This window comes from Rana temporaria, chromosome 8 (assembly GCF_905171775.1).
Source record: "Rana temporaria chromosome 8, aRanTem1.1, whole genome shotgun sequence".
Lineage (NCBI taxonomy): Eukaryota > Metazoa > Chordata > Amphibia > Anura > Ranidae > Rana > Rana temporaria.
This window is the reverse complement of record NC_053496.1, coordinates 90,088,508-90,108,116: the sequence shown is the minus strand read 5'-3', so window position 1 is coordinate 90,108,116 and position 19,609 is coordinate 90,088,508. Positions and strand designations below refer to the sequence as shown.

At 38.9% G+C, this 19,609-nt stretch overlaps 1 protein-coding gene across 38 annotated transcripts in view; it reads left to right on the top strand.

The window, feature by feature from the left end:
• SORBS1 (sorbin and SH3 domain containing 1) overlaps positions 1–19,609 on the top strand; it is a 469,099-nt gene that overhangs the window by 417,635 nt on the left and 31,855 nt on the right. For 28 of the 38 annotated variants that reach the window (XM_040362222.1, XM_040362223.1, XM_040362225.1 and 25 more), the window contains 7 exons: positions 4,329–4,414; positions 9,567–9,734; positions 13,922–13,968; positions 15,405–15,519; positions 15,598–15,726; positions 16,013–16,207; positions 18,178–18,876. In XM_040362222.1, coding sequence (XP_040218156.1) covers positions 4,329–4,414; positions 9,567–9,734; positions 13,922–13,968; positions 15,405–15,519; positions 15,598–15,726; positions 16,013–16,207; positions 18,178–18,876 — 1,439 coding nt within the window. The remainder of the gene's footprint in view (positions 1–4,328; positions 4,415–9,566; positions 9,735–13,921; positions 13,969–15,404; positions 15,520–15,597; positions 15,727–16,012; positions 16,208–18,177; positions 18,877–19,609) is intronic. The other 10 variants (XM_040362238.1, XM_040362236.1, XM_040362237.1 and 7 more) reach the window with 3 other exon arrangements.

The window sequence follows — 19,609 nt, the reverse complement described above, 5'->3', positions numbered from 1 at the left end:
TGGAGCTCAAATTTGGTGATGTAACTTGCTGTCCCTCTGCAAAGTCAGGCCCACTGTTGCATGTAAAACATTCAGGTACGACTTCCATGCAACTTTTGAGATTTAACATTGATGCAGTACAAAGTAGTACATGAATTACTTTGAAATCTATGTGACTTTAAGTCGCAGATATATGAATGGTTGTCATGGGACATGGGATATGACGTGTCATGTAAATGATGTCTAAAGTCGCATGACAAGTCACACAAGTGTGAATGGGGTCTTAAAGTTATCTTGCCTCTACTGCACAGAGCAAATCCAATATACAGTATATAACATAACTATCTAGTATCACACACATTGCATGTTGAATTTGTCTAGTAAGTTATGTTACACATATTACAAAAAGAAGACAATGCAGGGAGGCTTTTCTTGTTTTATTGTAGCCTCTAGGCAAAATAATTAAAAGCTTGTTGGTATCAGACTTCTAAGATCAAACCTCCTATTAGCATGAGTGCATTTAGCCTGTCACAAAAAATGTAAACAGGAACAATCATATATTTACACCTACATTTGGATTATGTTAAAAATATATGAAATTTTTTACCATTGTATTCTTCTGATATGGGTTTAAGCATCATAATCGCACTTTGGTTATGCGTCGTTGCACAAGGGAAACTATAGCAGGAAGAAAAGCTCCCAGTAGTCACGTGACCACCATAACTTCCCAGTGTAGGTCTTTGTGCATGCAGAAAACTGAGAAACAAAAGATACTAAAGGATTCAGGAAAGAGTGGGCATTCCCCACCCTCTTGGTATAACCCAAGTGGGATCTGATCCATAACTCTGAACCGCTTAGAGAAACAAGGTTGCATTTCATAATTGGTAAATGAAGACTACTAAGAAAATCATTGGGACAGTGTTTCCTAACAAATTATACAGAGTACAATGTTGTCCTATTTCTGTATTTTGTACTTGCTGTTGGCTCACCATAGGAATATAAGAAGAGGTTCCTTTTGGTGATGACATCAGCAGCTGGTTTTAAGTTATCATTTTTAAAGTGGTTGGAAGATTTCCTACCAGGTTTTCAAACCACTGTTAAAAGACATAATGAAAGAGGATGGATGACCGCACTCCAATTTGCTGAAGATCCAAAGTTTTATTGTAAAAAATAGATCAAAAAAACATGTTCACAGCTCCATAAAGACAGGTACAGGCATTAACACATTTAATGTTAATGTAATGTTATGATATGATTAAGGCTTTTTTATAATGAAACGTGTTAATGCCTGTACCTGTCTTTATGGAGCTGTGAACATTTTATGAAACATTTTCTACAATAAAACTTTGATTCTTTATCAAGTTGGAGTGCGGTCATTCATCCTCTTTCATTAGTATTTTGGCTGCGAACCGGACCAACAACTATAGTTGGATATAAGATTGGGGTTAATGTGTATGGACCAGCCCGGAGCTCTGGTATTCTTTTGTTTACTGTTAAAAAGACCTATTGTATTTAGTATGTGTAACTAAAAATGTGTTCCGCAGTACGCCAATATACAGCGGAGGTCATAAAACCATTTTTTACATTACTGTTTTTTGGCTGAGACTGATTGTCATCTGTTGCAGTAATTAACTAGTAGTATTGTAGTGGAAACTGGTATAGGAATTGTCACTATGATCTTCAAAAAGAGTGGTTTAATTAAATTGATAGGCTTGACCGCATAATTGTGCCACTGTCTCCAATAATTGACTTGAAATTAACACAATGCCTTTATTTTATTCTGCATGCTTGCAAATGGACTCCACAGGTGGGAATGCTCATGTATTTTCACATTCCTCATTTAACAAGCGAGCTTGCAGTGCTAGTAATTTGTTAGGCAGCCTATATAAGCAGAAGTCCTCTTTGTCTGCTGCAAAAGCTTGCATAGCTGAAATTCTGCCATCTAAATTCAAACCTATAGTGACCACACAGGACCCCTACCTGCACAGACAGACCACTTTGCTGTCTCAGCAGAAGGCACAGAGCTGTGAGAACTTGCTTGAACCTTCATCTTTTGACAACAAGCAAACTTGTATGAGTCAAGACGCGGGAAGTGTAGAAAATATGCTGGCAAAATCTTGTAGGGAATATAAAGTGAAGTCGGGCAGCACCATGAGCCTGCAGGAGTACAGTTTGAACTCTGTAAAATGTTCTTTTCCACCCACTTTCAAAGCAGGTGGCTCAGAATTCAACACCATGTACAGAGATATGCATCATATTAACCGATCTACCTTACAAAGCGCTTCTTCATGTTCCAATGTGAGAGACATAGCAAGCCATTTTGAAAAGGAAGGAAAGCTCAGGCCATGCCATCGATTTGGACTTGAGGGTTTTGAAAAAGTACCCAAGCACAATGTATCTACCCGTGTAACAGCGTTTGAACAATTAATTCAGAGATCCAGATCTATGCCTTCTCTAGACATATCCAGTGGACAGACTGCCTCAGCAATACCACCACAGTCTACAGCAGGAATTCTCTCTGCCTGCTCTACTGAGTCACTTATTGATATGCCAGTGAAGATAAGTGAAGATGAGGTCCAGCAGCAAACACACACAGCTTCCACCGCTAGTAGTAATATGGAAGACATGAGTTCTGACCTCAGTGACAGTGCTTTAGTAGATGCCCTTTCTGGTGGCACTGATGAGACGGACCAACTTTCCAATGCTTCAACTGACAGTTATAACAATCCCATCAAGCCTCCCCAGAGATATAAAATGAATACCTGCAAGAGCTCCTGTCCAGCTTCCTATACAAGATTTACAACTATTCGTAGGCACGAACAGAAAATGGCCAAGAACACCACATCCAATTCACAAGCTGAACGTCTAATTCTTCAGAGAAATATGTTTCTTATGAGTCCCCTCCCTTTCAAATTAAAAAAGCCATTACAAAGTAGCCCAAAGATGTCTTCGGACTCCTCTGACAAACACAACAGTGTGGTTCTGTCAGCTGCAGAGAGCCAGATTGATGAGAGTCTTAAGTCTTCAGATGGGGTTGAAGAGAGGCCCTGTCTCCCTGCACGTCAGTCTTCATATGACATTGTGGAAAGATTAAGCTACGTAAACCTTAACAGTCTAGAACATGACAATGCCAACCTAGAGCAATATTCTAACTCTAATGGCGATATTGTCTCATTTCCTTTATGTTACAATTTGGACTCAAACAACAACAGTGAGCCGAGTGAAGGGGGAGCAGTCACAGGAGGTGGAGTTTACTGCATCTTGACGATATGTGACCCTTCATCTGTGTGACAGACCATCTCTACCTGTCATCCACCTTCATTTCTTCTTGAATTCACATCTGTGCTTGCCGTCTGTGTTCCTTCTGTGCTGACATTTTACATGCGTTTGATCCAAAAAGTGTAAATGGCTTTCTCCAACCTTTTGAAGCTCAGTATTAAAAAATATATGAACTACCAACATACTGATCCTTGACACAGTGTGCACTATATTAAAGTGTACCTTTCACCTATATGCAGTGTGAACAACTATTTGTGATGGGTACCCTTTAACAGAATTGTTCAGGCGTCACTTCTATTTCCAGGGTCTTATGATGCTGTCTCATTTAGGACTACAATGAAAGGTACACAGCATTGGGGTTGATTTACTAAAAAAGTGGAGAGTGCAAAATCTGATGCAACTGTGCATGACAGCCAATCAGCTTCTAACATTGGCTTGTTCAATTAAGCTTTGACCAAAAAATAAACTGAAAGCAGATTTTGCACTATATCGTTTTAGTAAATCGACCCCATTTTATATTAACATTTTTCCCTTAAGATCCTATGCCTGATTTCCATTTTATGTTGTAGCCATGGTAACATGGCTAAAAAAAATAATCCATTTAAAACCTTTTTTGGATTTTAAAGTACTTCAGAGGAGGCCCTCATGATAAAACTGTTGCCAAGATTTTGTCTCTTCATAGTGCAATTCTCAGCCTTGGAAATCAGGATGAAAATTCAAAATGGCTATCATATCCAAATCTAGATAATTCAAAATCCATCCGAAACCACATGCATGCATGTGCCAGTATGTCTTGCATTGTCAGGTCACGTCTACGGTTACTTGTGTCCTGTTTGAGACTGCATCATGATGTTTGCATCTAAATGCTGTTCATTTATTTTTAACCCTTCTCATCCTGTTTTGATCGGTGTCAGCAGGATCACAAACTTGTGTTTTGGTTTGGTTGCCGTGAACCTTTTTATAGTTATAGAAAAAAAAGTTTGACACTCTCCTTTTTGTGCTACCTCTGTCTGTCCTTGTCTTATCTCTAAAAGTCATCCACTAACTAGATTTTATTATTTGGAAATTAGATTCTGAATCTCCAAGACATTTTACACCTCTTGACTACATGGATCATCCAGAAGAATTAGTGCGTCGACGTTATGACAGCAAAGAGGTATTCTTCTATTTTCTGCACTTTTTGAAACTCTCCTCTAGATTGTACCTTTTGCAAGACAAACAAATGCATGGTGTTGTATTGACATTCGAGTGTGGCATGAAAAATTATTTAATGAATTTTGAGATCTGCAACACTAGTTGGTCCTATGAAAACTGATGAGTTTGTTGATGCTCTTTAGAAATAAAGATATCCCAGATAATTTGTGAAGTTCACAGAAGAAATTATGTCTGCAAAGGAGACTTCCTCTGCTAAAAATTAGTCACCGGAAATTAATTTGGATGGTTTACTTTAAAAACGTATTTAGTTTGGTGACCACAATAAAGATTGTGTACAATTATGACAAGAAAAGAATGAGTTAGAGCCCATTCACACCTAGGCGTTTTGTCGCCTGTAGTGTGACGCCGCTGCCGCCCCGACACGCCAGAGGGATGATTTAACATTGCCCTCTATGGAGATGGTTCACATCTCCACGCCGAACGCCTGCCGCCTGAAATAAAGTCCCGGACCTTTTTTCATGCGGCTTTCGGCGTTCGGCATAGGAGATGGGATAAAAAAAGCGATAAAAAAAAAAAAACACAGCATACTGTACATGTCGGAAGTATGCTGGATGTAATGGTATAGACTTGTTTTTAGGGTGAACCTCCGCTTTAATGATTATTGGGGTATTTCCATATGGTTTATGTCAATTTAATCTCCAATAACTAATGTCAAATAAGGAGTATTTAGTGTCCTCGTAGGTGTGTCTGAAATACATTATATTGGCAAAAGTATTTGGACACCTGCCTTTACATGCACATGAACTTTAATGGCATCCAAGTCTTAGTCCATAGGGTTCAATATTGAATTGGACCACCTTTTGCAACTAGAACAGCTTCAGCTCTTCTGGGAAGGCTGTCCACAAAGTTTGCTGATGCTTTAAATGTTCCTTCTACTGGAACTAAGGGGTCAAGCCCAACCCCTAAAAAACACCACACCATAATATCACTCTGCCAAATGATTTGGACCAGTGCACAAAGCAAGGTCCAAAAAGACATGGATTAGCCAGTTTGGGATGGAGGAACTTGAGTGGCCTGCATAGAGTCCTGCAAGCCAGGCCTTCCCATCCAACATCAGTGCCTGACCTCACAAATGCACTTGTGGAACAATGGTCAAACATTCCCATAGATACACTCCTAAACCTTGTGGACAGCCTTCCCAGAAGAGTTGAACCTGTTATAGCTGCAAAGGGTGGGCCAACTCAATATTGAACCCAACGGACTAACGGACTGGGATGCCATTAACGTTCATGTGCATGTAAAGGCAGGTGTCCCAATACTTTTGGCAATATATATAGTGTACCAGCTTTAGTAAATAAACCCCATTTTGTACTTAAAAGTAGGGTATGTCTGTATATATTGGTATTCTCCGCTGCATTTTGTGCATCTAGACATTATAGGAATATATTATCCTGAAGACTTTTTTAAATAATTTTCAATTGTATTTTTAATATCCACACATCGTTAAAATTGTGAAACCCACTTTATATGCTCTCTGGAGATACACAGAAAGGTTTACTTTTATGTGGAAAAGAACATCCTGATGTATTTTTTTGTTTTGCCCCCTCTAAAAATTGTTTACTCAAACTCCTGTTTTTTTCATATGTCTGTTAAAGTGGTTGTAAAAGAAGAAGCATTTTTATCTTAATGCGTTCCATGCATTAAGATAAAAAGCCTTCTATGTGCAGTTGCCCCCCAATACTTACCTGAGCCTCAGCTCGATCCAGCGATGTTGCATGAGAGATTTGGTGGTCTGGTACTCTCCCTCCTCATTGGCTGAGACAGTAGCAAATCACTATTGGCTCCCGCTGCTGTCAATCTAACTCAGTGAGACAATGAGGAGAGAGAGGGGTGGTGCCATGGGTCCGTGTCTGAACGGACACAGGGAGCTGCGGCTCGGTTCGGGTGCTTCCATAGCAAGCTACTTGCTGTTGGGGCACTCAAGAGGAGGTAGGAGCCAGGAGAGCCGAAGAGGGACCCGAGAAGAAGAGGATCTTGGCTGCTCTATGCAAAATCACTGCACAGAGCCGGTAAGTATAACATATTTGTTATTTAAAAAAAAAAAAGCCTTTAGTATACCTTTAGATTAACTTGTACTTTGTTCATGCAAGACAAAGCCACAGGTTCACTTAACTGATCTCTTCCTCAGCTGCACATACTTGATTCGCTCCCCTACTGCTTTTGTTCTCTTGATGAAAGGTAGAAAGTCCTATGTAGGGCCTCTTTCCCCCCTCCATGTGACAGTGCTGAGCAGAGGTAGTGCAAGGGACAGTGCGTGAGCTTTCAATCACCAAGCATCCATGAAATACTGAGTATTTCTCTTTGCTCCCATTAACCAAACAGAGCTCCAGGAAAGTGAAGAAAAGGTGAGTACATGCATCTGGGGAGGATCACATATAAGATAAAACATGTTTTGCCCTGAATGGGCAAAGCACAGGTGCACTTGAAGCAGTGGGGCTGGATGGACTTTAAATTGAACTTGATTTAGCATGTCTAAGGTAACATTAGTGCTGGAATGCTGGTCCTTACCTGTGGTAGTCTTCAAATTGATCCATGTGTTACTGTGAAGTCCTTTGAGGAATAGGCTAAACATAGGGCCTCCTCCCTGGTCAAGATAAATTCCTGCCCCTCCTGACATTAATCCTACAGTTAATCAAATGCTATAGCTTCAGTGTGCTGTAGGGGCCTTACATTTTCAGCTGGATGACAAAGGTTCTGCTACCATTACTTCTGAGTCACAGGTTTGATAAAGTCAGAACCCATCATGTCTCTGTTTGTTCCAGATGAGTGACTCGGAATGTTTTAAAACTAATGAATGAGCATAAAATTCATGTGGCTATCTAGTAGTAGTAATTTAGATTAAACTGGACTTTTTCTTGATGTTAAATTACTTTGCAGATTATCTAAACTACTTCTTCAGTTCAGAAGCTCTAAACTGAAAAGTGGTTTGGATAAGCCGTGAAATGCCTTCAACAAGAACAAGATCAGCAGAATCAAGAACAAGACCGGCTGAATCTAATTATTACTAGCTATAACATGGCCTGGATAAATGAGTTCCTTTTACAGACATTAAAGTGGATGAAAACCCTCACATATACCCAGTGAAGTGAACAGCCTCAGATGATACATATGATGAAACAAATCCTCCTATATATACATTTACATGTATATCTGCTGTCTTCCACTTTATATACTGTTTATAATGTGCACGTCCTGTTAGAATTTTCTCTTCCTGATTAACCTGTGGGTGTGGATTCTTGCCATACACTGTGAGACAGGTGATTGGAGGAAAGGCACAAACCCCCTCTCCACATAGGCAGAGACTTCCAGAGCTATGCTGTGAATTGACCAGCTCTCTGATAATCTATTTATAGAACCCACCCTGACACAAAATTCAGCCTGGTTTTATCACAGTTGAGGAGAACTTGTCAAAAGTTATCATGCTGATAAAAGAACAGAGCAGGAGAAAGCCACAGGACTTAGGGCTTTGAAGAGTGATAAGAAAACACTGCAGATATGTACCCGGCTCAGATTTCATTAATGAGGTTTACATCCACTAGCATTTTCAGAAAGATCAGCAATGGTAGATTACAGGTTTCCTGCATGAAAAGTTAGTAGAGGTCTATTAGGCTTATACTACTGCCTTTACGATGAAAGCCCTGTACACACGATCAGTCCATCCGATGAGAACAGTCTGAAGGACCGTTGTCGTCGGTTAACCGATGAAGCTGACTGATGGTCTGATGTGCCTACACATCATTAGTTAAAAAAACGATCGTGCCAGAACGCGGTGATGTAAAACACAACGACGTGCAGAAAAAAACAAAGTTCAATGCTTCCAAGCATGCGTCGACTTGATTCTGAGCATGCGCGGGTTTTTAACCGATGCCTTTGCATACTAACCATCGGTTTTGACCTACCGGTTATCAGTCCATCGGTTAAATTTTAAAGCAAGTTCTAAATTTTTGGACCGAAGGTTAACCGATGGGGCCCACACACGATCGGTTTGGACCGATGAAAAGGTCCTTCAGTCCATTTTCATTGGTTTTGACCGATCGTGTGTACGCGACCTAAGTCTGGGTTCACACTAGTGCAAATTGAATGTGGGTTTCCCTGCATCCAATTTGCATGACAGGAAAGTTTGCCTGGACTCTCAATGGAGCTGGTTCACACATCTCCGTGGCGGCAGCAGAGCGGATTGCACAAGGGTCCTGTGCATCTTTGGCTCCATTTCAGGTCTGAATTCAGGCAAAAATTTGCGACTGATTCGTCCCTGAAGCGAAGAACAGGGAAGCACTGGACCCCTACTTTGAGCCGCATCGCAACTAAGTGTGAACCCAGCCTAAAAGAAAAACACATTAAAAAGGAGGCTTTGTCAGAGAATATAAAGTCTGAGCATACAACACCATGTCACTAAAACTACTCCCTGGGCATTCCTTAAGGACTTTGAGAGAAATTACATATTTTGTATGCAGCACTGTATACATTGTGTGTAGTGATAGCATGGTATCTGAGCAGTAGACGTACCTAATGGCCCAATTAAAGCAGTAGAGGGCTAAAATAATGGAGACAACTTTTTAACCATAACTCAACTCCTATAACAATATTAAAATAGGAATTCGAAAAAAACATGATTTGTACATAAAATATTCACAATGCTTAACTCTAGGCTAAATGTAAAAAAATCATAATCCATTATCTGGAAAAAAAATACAAATTTTTTAGTCCATCCTCATGCAACTGGGATCATGTAAAATTATGTTTTCATGTAGGTGACCAATTATCCTCCTCAGTATGCCATAGCTGTATACATCTAAACCAGAAAATAAAAACCTCAGTCCTAATGTACATTGTGCTGTCTGGATCATGTAGTGGAGGTGATGGTCTTTGGCACAAATCATGGTAGGCGCTTGGCTAATGAGCTAAATATTAGCAACTCACCTGGGATAGTAAAAGTATTAAATGACTGCATTTATTGACTTCAGCTGCTTTACAGCCAAATCTTGCTTCTTAGTTAGCCCTCTTTATGATTGAAGTTTATTTACTGATTCCTTGAGTAGTGGCATGATCCAGGCAGGTGCTTCACAAGCCCAATAATGCAATTTTTATCTCAGAAACTTTTAGAGGATCAGCGGAGACTTAAACGTGAGCAAGAGGAAGCTGATATTGCTGCTAGGAGGCACACTGGGACTGTCCCATCACACCACCAGTTTATCACTAATGAGCGGTTTGGAGACCTCCTCAATATAGACGATGCATCAAAGAGGAGATCTCGGTCTGAGGTCTGTTCTTGTTGACATTAGGCTTCTGCTTGGCGCAGATCCGTATTGTCCATTTTACATCTGTTCGCTGTAGCCAATCATTTATCGCCTAGAGTATGCCACCCATTTGCTTTTCCATCAATTGCTTTTTATCTAATTTGGCTGGTAGAGGAAAAGAGATCACTAGAGCTTGCAATCTGCATGTTGGTTGCGGTCTTAGGAGCTGTTTGCATGCCATTATGATTTATAGTTTATTGCATATGTGTTACATTTTTTATTATGCTGGAAATTATTTTTACCTTTTTATCAAGTAGACAATGCATGTTTTATCTGATAATTAACTACTAACAAGCCTTTGAAATAAGAATAAAAGAAACATCTGTGCATGATGCTAATCAAACCTACCAATAATTATGCTATATTTTAATATGTTGTGTAATAAGAAATGTTACTGGGTTACATTTAATAGTCATACTGTGCATATGCTTTTAATGTAAAAAAAAAGTTAACAGTCAGGTGATCTAAAAATGATAACTAGAAGTTCACTGGTTGCTAAGCAAAATAAATTGATTTGTCTTGGGGACAGTTTTGAGGTCAAGCTCTTTCTTCTGTATCTGAAAGACTGAAAATAATGAGATTATCAGAATATAACAAGTCTTTCGCTTTTATAACACATGCAAAATATCCTTTTAATCAATATGTTGACTCAATTTTATGTAATATCATTTGACACATTGAATTTTAGTAATTTTATGTTTCATGTATGGTTCCCACTTTTTCTGGAATTTTTCTTATCTCAATGTATCATTCTAAAACCATGATAAGTGAACTTTATCAGCCAGTTGGAAGCCCTTTAAACAACATCACAATAATGGCCCAGTTATCTATCATTTAACACAACTAATTAAAATATGCATCAGTATTGGAGACCAAGAGGAAAGCATCATCTGTTGTGACATCCTGTATTAACAAAATGCTAAATTGTTAAAAGTAGCCACAGGTGATGTCCACTAATATTTAGTGTTCCCTCCTAATTATTTTGTCTTATTTTTAAAAATATAAACTACACTTTGGATTTTTAAAGATTGGTTATGAATTCCGAATTTTCATATAATTTATATTGCAACTAGTTATTTAAGAGAACCTATTAGACGGGACCTATGGGAGTTGCAATCTCTGGCTTGTTTTTAAAAGTTCAAGCTGGGGGGGCTGTTATCCTTAACCTGGAACAATTATGCGGATTAGGTGTTATGACACTTCTCTAAAAATCGTTGGTTTATCTCATGCATGCCGACATTCAAAAAAGGCTCCTATTGCCCCAACAAGAAACTAAAATAATATTTGGTAACCAGCATACTCTTAAGTTCAATACACAGTTCATATAAGGGGCAAATGTATGTATCTAACAGAGATTGCTAGAGCATACATATCAAAAAGCCGTTGAAATAGTTTAAAGCATAGGTACAAATACACATGCAGATTTTTATACATGAAATAGTACATATAGTGGTACAGAGTCAATTACCAATGGTAATGGCAGTCAGAGAGGCAATGCGGTCCTTACACAATGGGGGAATCATATACACCTTTCTCAGGTCTCCGATGGAAGCATTGGGTAAGGGCCTCATTGCCTTTTGGATTGCTTTTATTTATCACCAATACCTTTTTAAATATTTTCTCTAGCAATCTTTGTCCTTTGCCTTACTTCTATGTGTATTGAACATTCAGGTGTGCTGGTTCCCTGCAATTATTTTAGTTTTCCTGACACCTTTCTGGCTACATACTTATTCCGGGTCAGTGACTAACTGAGAAGAAGGCAAATGATTGAGGCCATGGACCATATAAAGTTAGCAGCTCCCATATTCTGTCCTTTTCATATTTGAAACACAAAGGTTATTTTGTTTTTATATGTCAAAAATAATGATGCTTTCCCTGCGGTTAAACACTATGCTTTCATTTTTTTTTTCTGTACTAATTAAAGTATATGTAAAGCTTAAATTCGTTCCATTTAGTCTGCTAAATATACCATTGAAAGTGTGGTGTTATATTTGTTTTTACAAGTGCAAAAAAATACCTGTTGATTTTGCCAGAAATGTTGTGAGCTGATAACTTCCTGTGATCATTTCCTGTACACAGGGAGGGGTTATGGAGGGAAGGAGTGGGGAGGGAGATAAGTCAGATAAGTCATCGAAATTGGAATATAAATAAAATAAGTAGGGCTGACAACACGTGCTTTTGAATTCAGAACCAAACATACAGGTCATGTCAAAGAGGAAGGTAGGGGAACACTACATTTCTGGCACATCAATAGTCATCTATCTGTACTTGCAGCGTGTTTAAGGATATATATGTGCATGCATTGTAGAGATGTACAAAATATGTTTTTTTATTTTGCCTCCACATACTCTTGAAGTCCTCATGAGTTGAATGAAGTTGAGAATTATGTTATAGTGTGTTTCTGTATGGTTCAATAACTGCTTTAAAGATTAAATTTTTTTAATTTTTTTTATAAAAACATACTTGAAGGCTGCCATTGCTGATTGATGCTTCTGAAAATGTTGTCATGCTTACTCTCGGCTTCAGTACTTAGTTTCTGACCCAGAACAGATACTTTTCTTTAAAATTCTTGATCTGTAGATTTGTTTCAGGTCTATGATTTGAAAAGTATTAGAGTCGACTAGTTTGTATAAAAGCTAGGCAACTATCATTTTCCGAATGTTGTCAGTAATGTCAACCCCAGTTTTTCTTTTATGAAAGATTTACACGAAAGTGTATGTAAACCCAAAATATATATTTTTTTTTTTTTCAGAATGTTTGAAATCATGCCTCACTGTATAGTGTTTAAAAAAAAAATTGTTGATTTTTTGCAAAATTTCTTACCAGTAAAAGCACTTCCTGTTACAGCATTTTGCAACGGCCTTGCAATTTGCAGCAACATTGTCAGCCTGCTGTGTGAGCTCATTTGTTTAGTTGGTGAGTTTCCTATCAGGTCTGTCACATAGACTGCCCTAAAACATGAATCAGCTCATAGGGCAGACTGACAAACCATCTGATAACTTTGAGGAAGTGACTTAGTTTTGTCAGCCTGCATTAGGAAGCATGGCAAGATCTCCAGGTAAGAAAACTATATACAGTGAGGCGTGATACCAAACCTGCTGAAAAATAGGATTAAAGAGGAGTTCCGTCTGGGAAAAGAAAATTAAGGCAGCAGCTACAAATACTGACTCTGAGAAGGGAAACCGGCAGTGAAGCCTTTTGGCTTCACAGCCGGTTTCCTACTGCGCATGCGCTTTCTAACTGGCCCGCGGCGGCGGAAGGAGGAGGGGGCTGTCAAAAACAGGTACATGTTTCCCCCTCCCCCTGAAAGGTGCCAAATGTGGCGCCAGAGGAGGGGGGGGGGGGACAGATAAGTGGAGGTTCCACTTTTGGGTGGAACTCCACTTAAGTTTTACATTCACTTTAATGGCAGTTTTTTTTTATTTATATTTTATAGGAAGGGCTAATGGTAATAGAACATCCACATTGGATTACACCTCTGCAATTAATTAAAAATAAAACCTACCATATTGTATATATTCCCACACAAAGGCGAAAATTCCCACACAAACGCTAAATTTAAAATATAAGAAATACATTTTCTTTCTTCCTAGATTCCTTTTTGTAAAGGGCAGCAGTGGAATTATTTTAGTACATTACTGATAATAGTCGCACACATCACAGAAATTGAGATGCACTTTGTTGCTTTTCTTGTCATGAAGTTAAGACGGTTATTAATAATTCATATTATCTGTGATTTCCTCATGTCCAGCGGCTGACACACATTCTGTGCTGTTCTAGACAAGTCTAGTTAGAAGAAATGGCTTTAGGCAATGCACTATGACTTTAGTATGTAAATTATTCTATTAATAATCACTAGAAAGTATTAACAGCAAATATAACTAAAATATCTCATGTGCTACATGCTGCATAATGTTTTAATTAGTCATCAATATTCTATGAGCTGTGCTCAGATGAGGGCAATTAAGCCAGATTTGCATTTGAGTTAGTACCAAGAACTTAATTTGGTTATAAGAAACCAACTAATTCAACTCATTGTGGACTCTACATGTAAAATTGATTTTTTTTTTTTCCTAATCTGTGTTGGTGTTGGTAAGCTGTTTATTATATAACATTATCTGTTAAAGTAACTTTTTTCATATCTATTTTAGATGACACAAGCCAGAGCAAAGTTTGATTTCAAAGCACAGTCTCCAAAGTAGGTGACCTGATAATGCTGTCTTACTTTTTGTTTAGACTAAGAGGGTAAGGGATTTTCTTGTTAAAAAAAAAAAAAAAGAGGATAAGGGATAGAAACTTTTGTATTGCCATTTCTGGAGCTGCTGAGAAGATTCGCTTATTCTGTGGTCATAGAAACAGCTAATAAGTCAAATCTTGCCATCAGGGGCACAGACAAAAATTACTTATTTTTAAAGTAGAGAGAAAATATATGAGAACCACGATTGGGTTTTTATTGCGATCCATGTTTGCAGTAGAGAGGTTTCCTTAACTTCCTGTGTGGTTCTGTGGTTACAGCATTGACTTTCAAACAATAGTTATTTCTGGCAATTCAGTCTACACTTGCCTGAATAATCTCCCTTCCTGTTATGTGCTGCATGTCTGCTTGCCATCTCTTTCCACAACTTCTCGGATTCCCTGCATTCTTTGCAGCTTCTCCTCTGCTTTTTACTTTCTATTTCTAAGGACTATATATCCCATAGTACCTTGCTGCATGCAAGAAGTGAGTCCTGTACTGACTCTGTCTCATGAAACGCCTCTTCTCGGTGCCTCTGTAGTTCAAAAGACTGGCTGTGTGAATTCTGTAACACAGCAGTACCTACTTACAGGGTATAGTGAAAACTAGTGTCAGAGAATTCAAGGAAGTAAACGAGTGTGGTTCTTCACAAAGTTTATAAGCTTTGTGACTATTCAGTTTAATAGTATATTTTAACATTTTGACCATAGATAAACTTTAAACAACATCGTGGATATATATATTTTTTTTCTGCACTTTCTCATATACCGTATATATTCGAGTATAAGCCAAGTTTTTCAGCACGTTTTTTTGTGCTGAAAATGCCCCCCTCGGCTTATACTCGAGTCACCTTTTTGCGCCTGATCTCCCGGTACGGCTGGCCATAGGTCCCCTGGACCCCAAACTCTTTCTCTACAAGTATGCAAAGTTTGTTGTTCAGAGGACCTACGGCCGGGGAGCACCGGTTTTTCAAAGCTGGGCACCACTTCCATAGACTCCCATGTTAAATGGCCATTTCTCCAGTGAATTTGGGGACCTGGTACCAGCCGGTCGTAGGTCTTCTGGACCCGGAACTTAACATACATGTAGCCCCATTTCTTCTCTACAAGTGCGCAAAGTTTGTTGTCTGGGGGATCTATGGCTGGGAAACACCAATTTTTCAAATCCGGGCACCCCTTCCATAGACTCCCATGTTAAACGTCAGTCTAGTCATGGACACAGTGCGGCATGCCGATGGACACCCTAGGCTTATACTCGAGTCGTTTTCCCATTTTTTTTTTTTGTGGTAAAATTAGGTGCCTTGGCTTATATTCAGGTCGGCTTATACTCGAGTATATATGGTACATTTAACTTTGAAGTGTAATTATTGTAATCATTGTCATATTTATTTACCCATATAGGGAGTTGCCACTCCAGAAAGGAGATATCGTTTACATTTACAAGCAAATAGATCAGAATTGGTTTGAAGGAGAACACCATGGAAGGATGGGAATCTTTCCTATTTCATATATTGAGGTATGACTGTTATAGATAATATGGCAACAAAGAAGCCCTTTTCTTTATCACTGGCTGAATGTTTTGCTTTTCTTACAGATGATACCACAAACTGAGAAAGTAGCACAGCCACGGAAGGCTTCGCCAGTGCAAGTTTTAGAGTATGGAGATTCTATTGCCAAGTTTAACTTTAATGGGGATACAGCTGTGGAAATGTCTTTTAAGAAGGTAGTAAACATGAAACTGAACTTGTCATTAAAATTCATACTTAAAATTAATCAGTACAGCACAAACCCAAATATGATTTTACTATAAAAAAAATTACCTCTTTCATGCTATAACAAAGTATTGCTGCTGAGCTCTCCTGTCTAACCTAAATTCAATTGAAGATAATGGCAATCCATTCCTTGCCATGACAGTTGTTTACTTTGAAAGAAAGTCAGAGTAAAAGAAAGTTTCTCAGCTTTGTTTTCTAAAGGACCTTAGAATAAGTAGTATTTTTTTTTTCTTTAAGGGTGAAAGGGTAACGTTGATACGCAGAGTGGATGAGAACTGGTATGAAGGGAAGATATCAGGTACCGGTCGCCAAGGTATATTTCCAGTAACCTATGTAGATGTGCTTAAGAGGCCGCGCGTCAAGAACGCACCAGATTACATGGATCTGCCATTAACATATTCACCAAACAGAAGCACAAGTGCATCCCCACAGGTATGAGCCTGCTGTGTATTATTATATATATCATCCTATTTAATAGAAAATGTGTATTTCAGTTACAGGTTTTCACGTTCTTGCACCTAAAGTCCAACTCTAGCTACAACATTTATTTAGCTTTGGATTTAATATAGAAGGGTTACAACCTCTATCAACGTTTCATTGCTCTCTATGTCCCCATTTGAGAGATTTCTTCTTGCATACTTTGTATATGACAGGTGTTGGACAGCACAGGAAGTAAGGGGAAATTCGCCTATTGGGGACACTGGCAGCAATAAAAACATGTATCCTAATCATACAGGACAGAGGACCTGTATTCATAGACCATGAGTTTTATGCCACTACCTTCAAGTGACTGAAAACTGGCAAAAGCTCTACTGGGAATGCCCCCAGTGCACCCTCATAAAGCCCCACCCATTTGAGACTCCAATTTTTTGCTCGTCTTCCTCTCTGACAAAGTTAAAAACAAATTGTCACTGCTTCTCAAAGTTTTACAGGATAGATCTTCAGGCCTCTGCTGTGGTAAGCTTTGGCTCCAAAGTGTTTCAAGCTGTCATCTGAGTGTTTTGGATCTGTTGACCCTTGTTTTTTATGGTCCTCTTGCTGCTGTTTGCTATGTTTTTGCCCACCTCACAGTATATTGCTTGGGGATGTCTCATGATCTATGAATACATGTACTGTACTGTACAGTTAGAATAATGGGAATTTTGACTTGCCTGTAAGTTTCATATGTTGGCGTAGAATATAGGACACAGGTCCCTCCTCTCTGTCCTCTGTTTCTCCCTATTGCTTGCTATGAAACTGGAATCTCACTGAATTTGTGGGGCTATATAAGGGAACAGTGGGGATGTTCTCGGCAAATCTTTTGCCAGTGTCCAATCATCTGAAGGTAGCATAGTAAAATCCATGAACTATTTAAAGTCCTGTGTCCTGTAATGTACTCCCAACATATGCAATTTATAGGTAACTTAACGTTGCCATTTTTGTTGTAGTGTTTCCAGTGTCTTTGAGATAAAGTTCCTCTATTTCCTACCCAGGTGATGGGTTTAAGACAGAACAGGAAGTGAGGGAAAACCTCTCCAGTGGAGTTTCAGATAGAATTGAAGACCTTACAGAAGTTTTAATTCTTCCCTGCTTTATCCAAAATAAGCAATGTCTTGACTGGAACTGACATAAGCTTCATGTAGCGCCACTCCAAGTGCTAATGGCGCTGCTGTGATTAATCCACCACTAAACAGGGTGCTGGTGTAAGTATGCTTATCCAGGAAGCACTAAAACAAGAAACAGAAAGATGCTGCACACCTACAGCTCCAAGTATACTTAATGTGATAAGCCGCCTCAGCCCATACACTTCCTGGTATCCACGCGGGTGGTGTGCGGCATCTTTCTATCTCTAATGTTTTGGCTGGAGTTGCTTTGAAATTGTTTGTAAATTATTGGAACCAGCATCAATATATAGTATCTGTCACATGTAAGTTCCATCCAATGTGTGTCTGTCGGTGCTTCTTTTTTACATGACTGCTACTTTGACTGACCTTTGAGAAATTTCATACTGGGGTGGGTGCAGTAATGCAATATAATGATTGGGGTTGGTCTTAGAACCTTGGTTCGTATTAGAATTAAAACGGAGGTATAAGCTTTATTTTGACCCAGACTTTACATAATAACAGAAACATGCAATTGAGGTGAAAATTCTACTACGATGCTGTTTCAGGGAGTTTGACCACATTATATAAGTAATTTATATGGATGGATAGCATACTAATTGGGTCTATAATAATCATGATTTACAACTGGGTATGTGTAATTTTGTTTATCATAAATGTTAGGCAGGTATACTTCTATCACCATTAAGAAAACAATAGCAGACAAAATATTTTATCATTTCAGTTATTCATTTGTATGAGTGAAATTTCCATGGCATCTCCTCATCTTCTTTGTTTTCTTTATCTGTTTTCTCTTTGAAGTCTTCTGGTTATGCCAGGCCTCGTACCACCACTCCACCCCATGTTGCTCGCAGAGCTTTTTCTCCAGAAGTGCAGGCTATTACATCTGAATGGATTACTCTTACAATGGGTGTCTCCCGTAGTCATGGATACTCTGCAACCCCTCCTCTCCCCCCTCTACCTGAAGCCACCCTGTGCTCCATAGATTATATAACCCCATCTGCAGCTGCAAGCCCTACTTTCTCCTTAACCCCTTCTGTAAGCCTGCACTATGGCAATCACTCTGGTAGATCCACCCCAAACTCTGTCATGTCTTCTGCACCAACATACTCCTCCCGGCCACAGTCTTCTAATAGAATCAGTTATGTAATTTCTCCATATGGTGATGAGAAGTTCATGGGTTCCCCTTCCAGTTATGGAGGCTCTCCAGTGCAGACACAAAGACCACATGATTTCCTAATCTCAGAACTCAATGATGTTTTACGTAATCAGTGCAAAGCCAAGAGTGATGGCAGCTCCATATTTAATGGTGAGAATGACTATTGGAAGCAACCTGGTCCTAAAACTGTAGACAACAAGTCAAGTATAAACCTTTGTAAAGAACTAAACTCTAAGATACATACTGATCCCTATGAGGAGAAGCAGTTGTGTAAAGAACTCCTTAGCTTTGTCAGTAATAACCAAGATGATGGAAAGAAAGCTCAGGGCAGTCCTATTAAGGTACATATACTGCATGTGTGTGCACTTGGTTCATGTGCATCAAGACTGAAGTGTGTGGAAATTTAAACTGATTTACTGCTGAGCTGTCAAGTTAGACAAAAGTCATATGTGCTGCTTTATACTAACCATTAACTAACTTTTTTCCTTGCCTCTATTCTAGGTTAATGATTTTTCTTTTATAGCTTGAACACTGTCTTTTGTGCATTATGTTAACATTTTGTTTTTACTAATGCTATGTCATAGGATATGCCCCATTTACATACATGACCTTACAAATGTGGAAAAGTATTTGGCCTCTTTCACATGAATGCTGTCCAGTCCAATCAGCAAGGGATCCATTAACAGGTCCCTTGAGGAATCAAAACAGGAATCAAAGCAGAATGGGACAGATGTCGCTTTTTTGACATCCCTGACACACCACAATGGCTTGTAAATACTCTGCATTTACAAACCAGAGTAATCTGGACCCAAGTCTGATAAATGTCCGTTTACATCACACTACCTTTGATTCATCATGTTTAGGACTGGAAAAGGAAGCACATCTTTTTCCCTTTTTTTTTTTTTTGACCTGGATGGACTTGTAAGCAATTTCCATTTATACTCGCCTGCCCATAGATTGCATAAAGTTTCTAATGAGGTTCGTCTGAAAAGCTGACAACCAGACCTGACCTTACCACTCGTATAAAAGGACCTAAAAAAAAGTAAGGTTTATATTAACTTATCCAATTGTAAC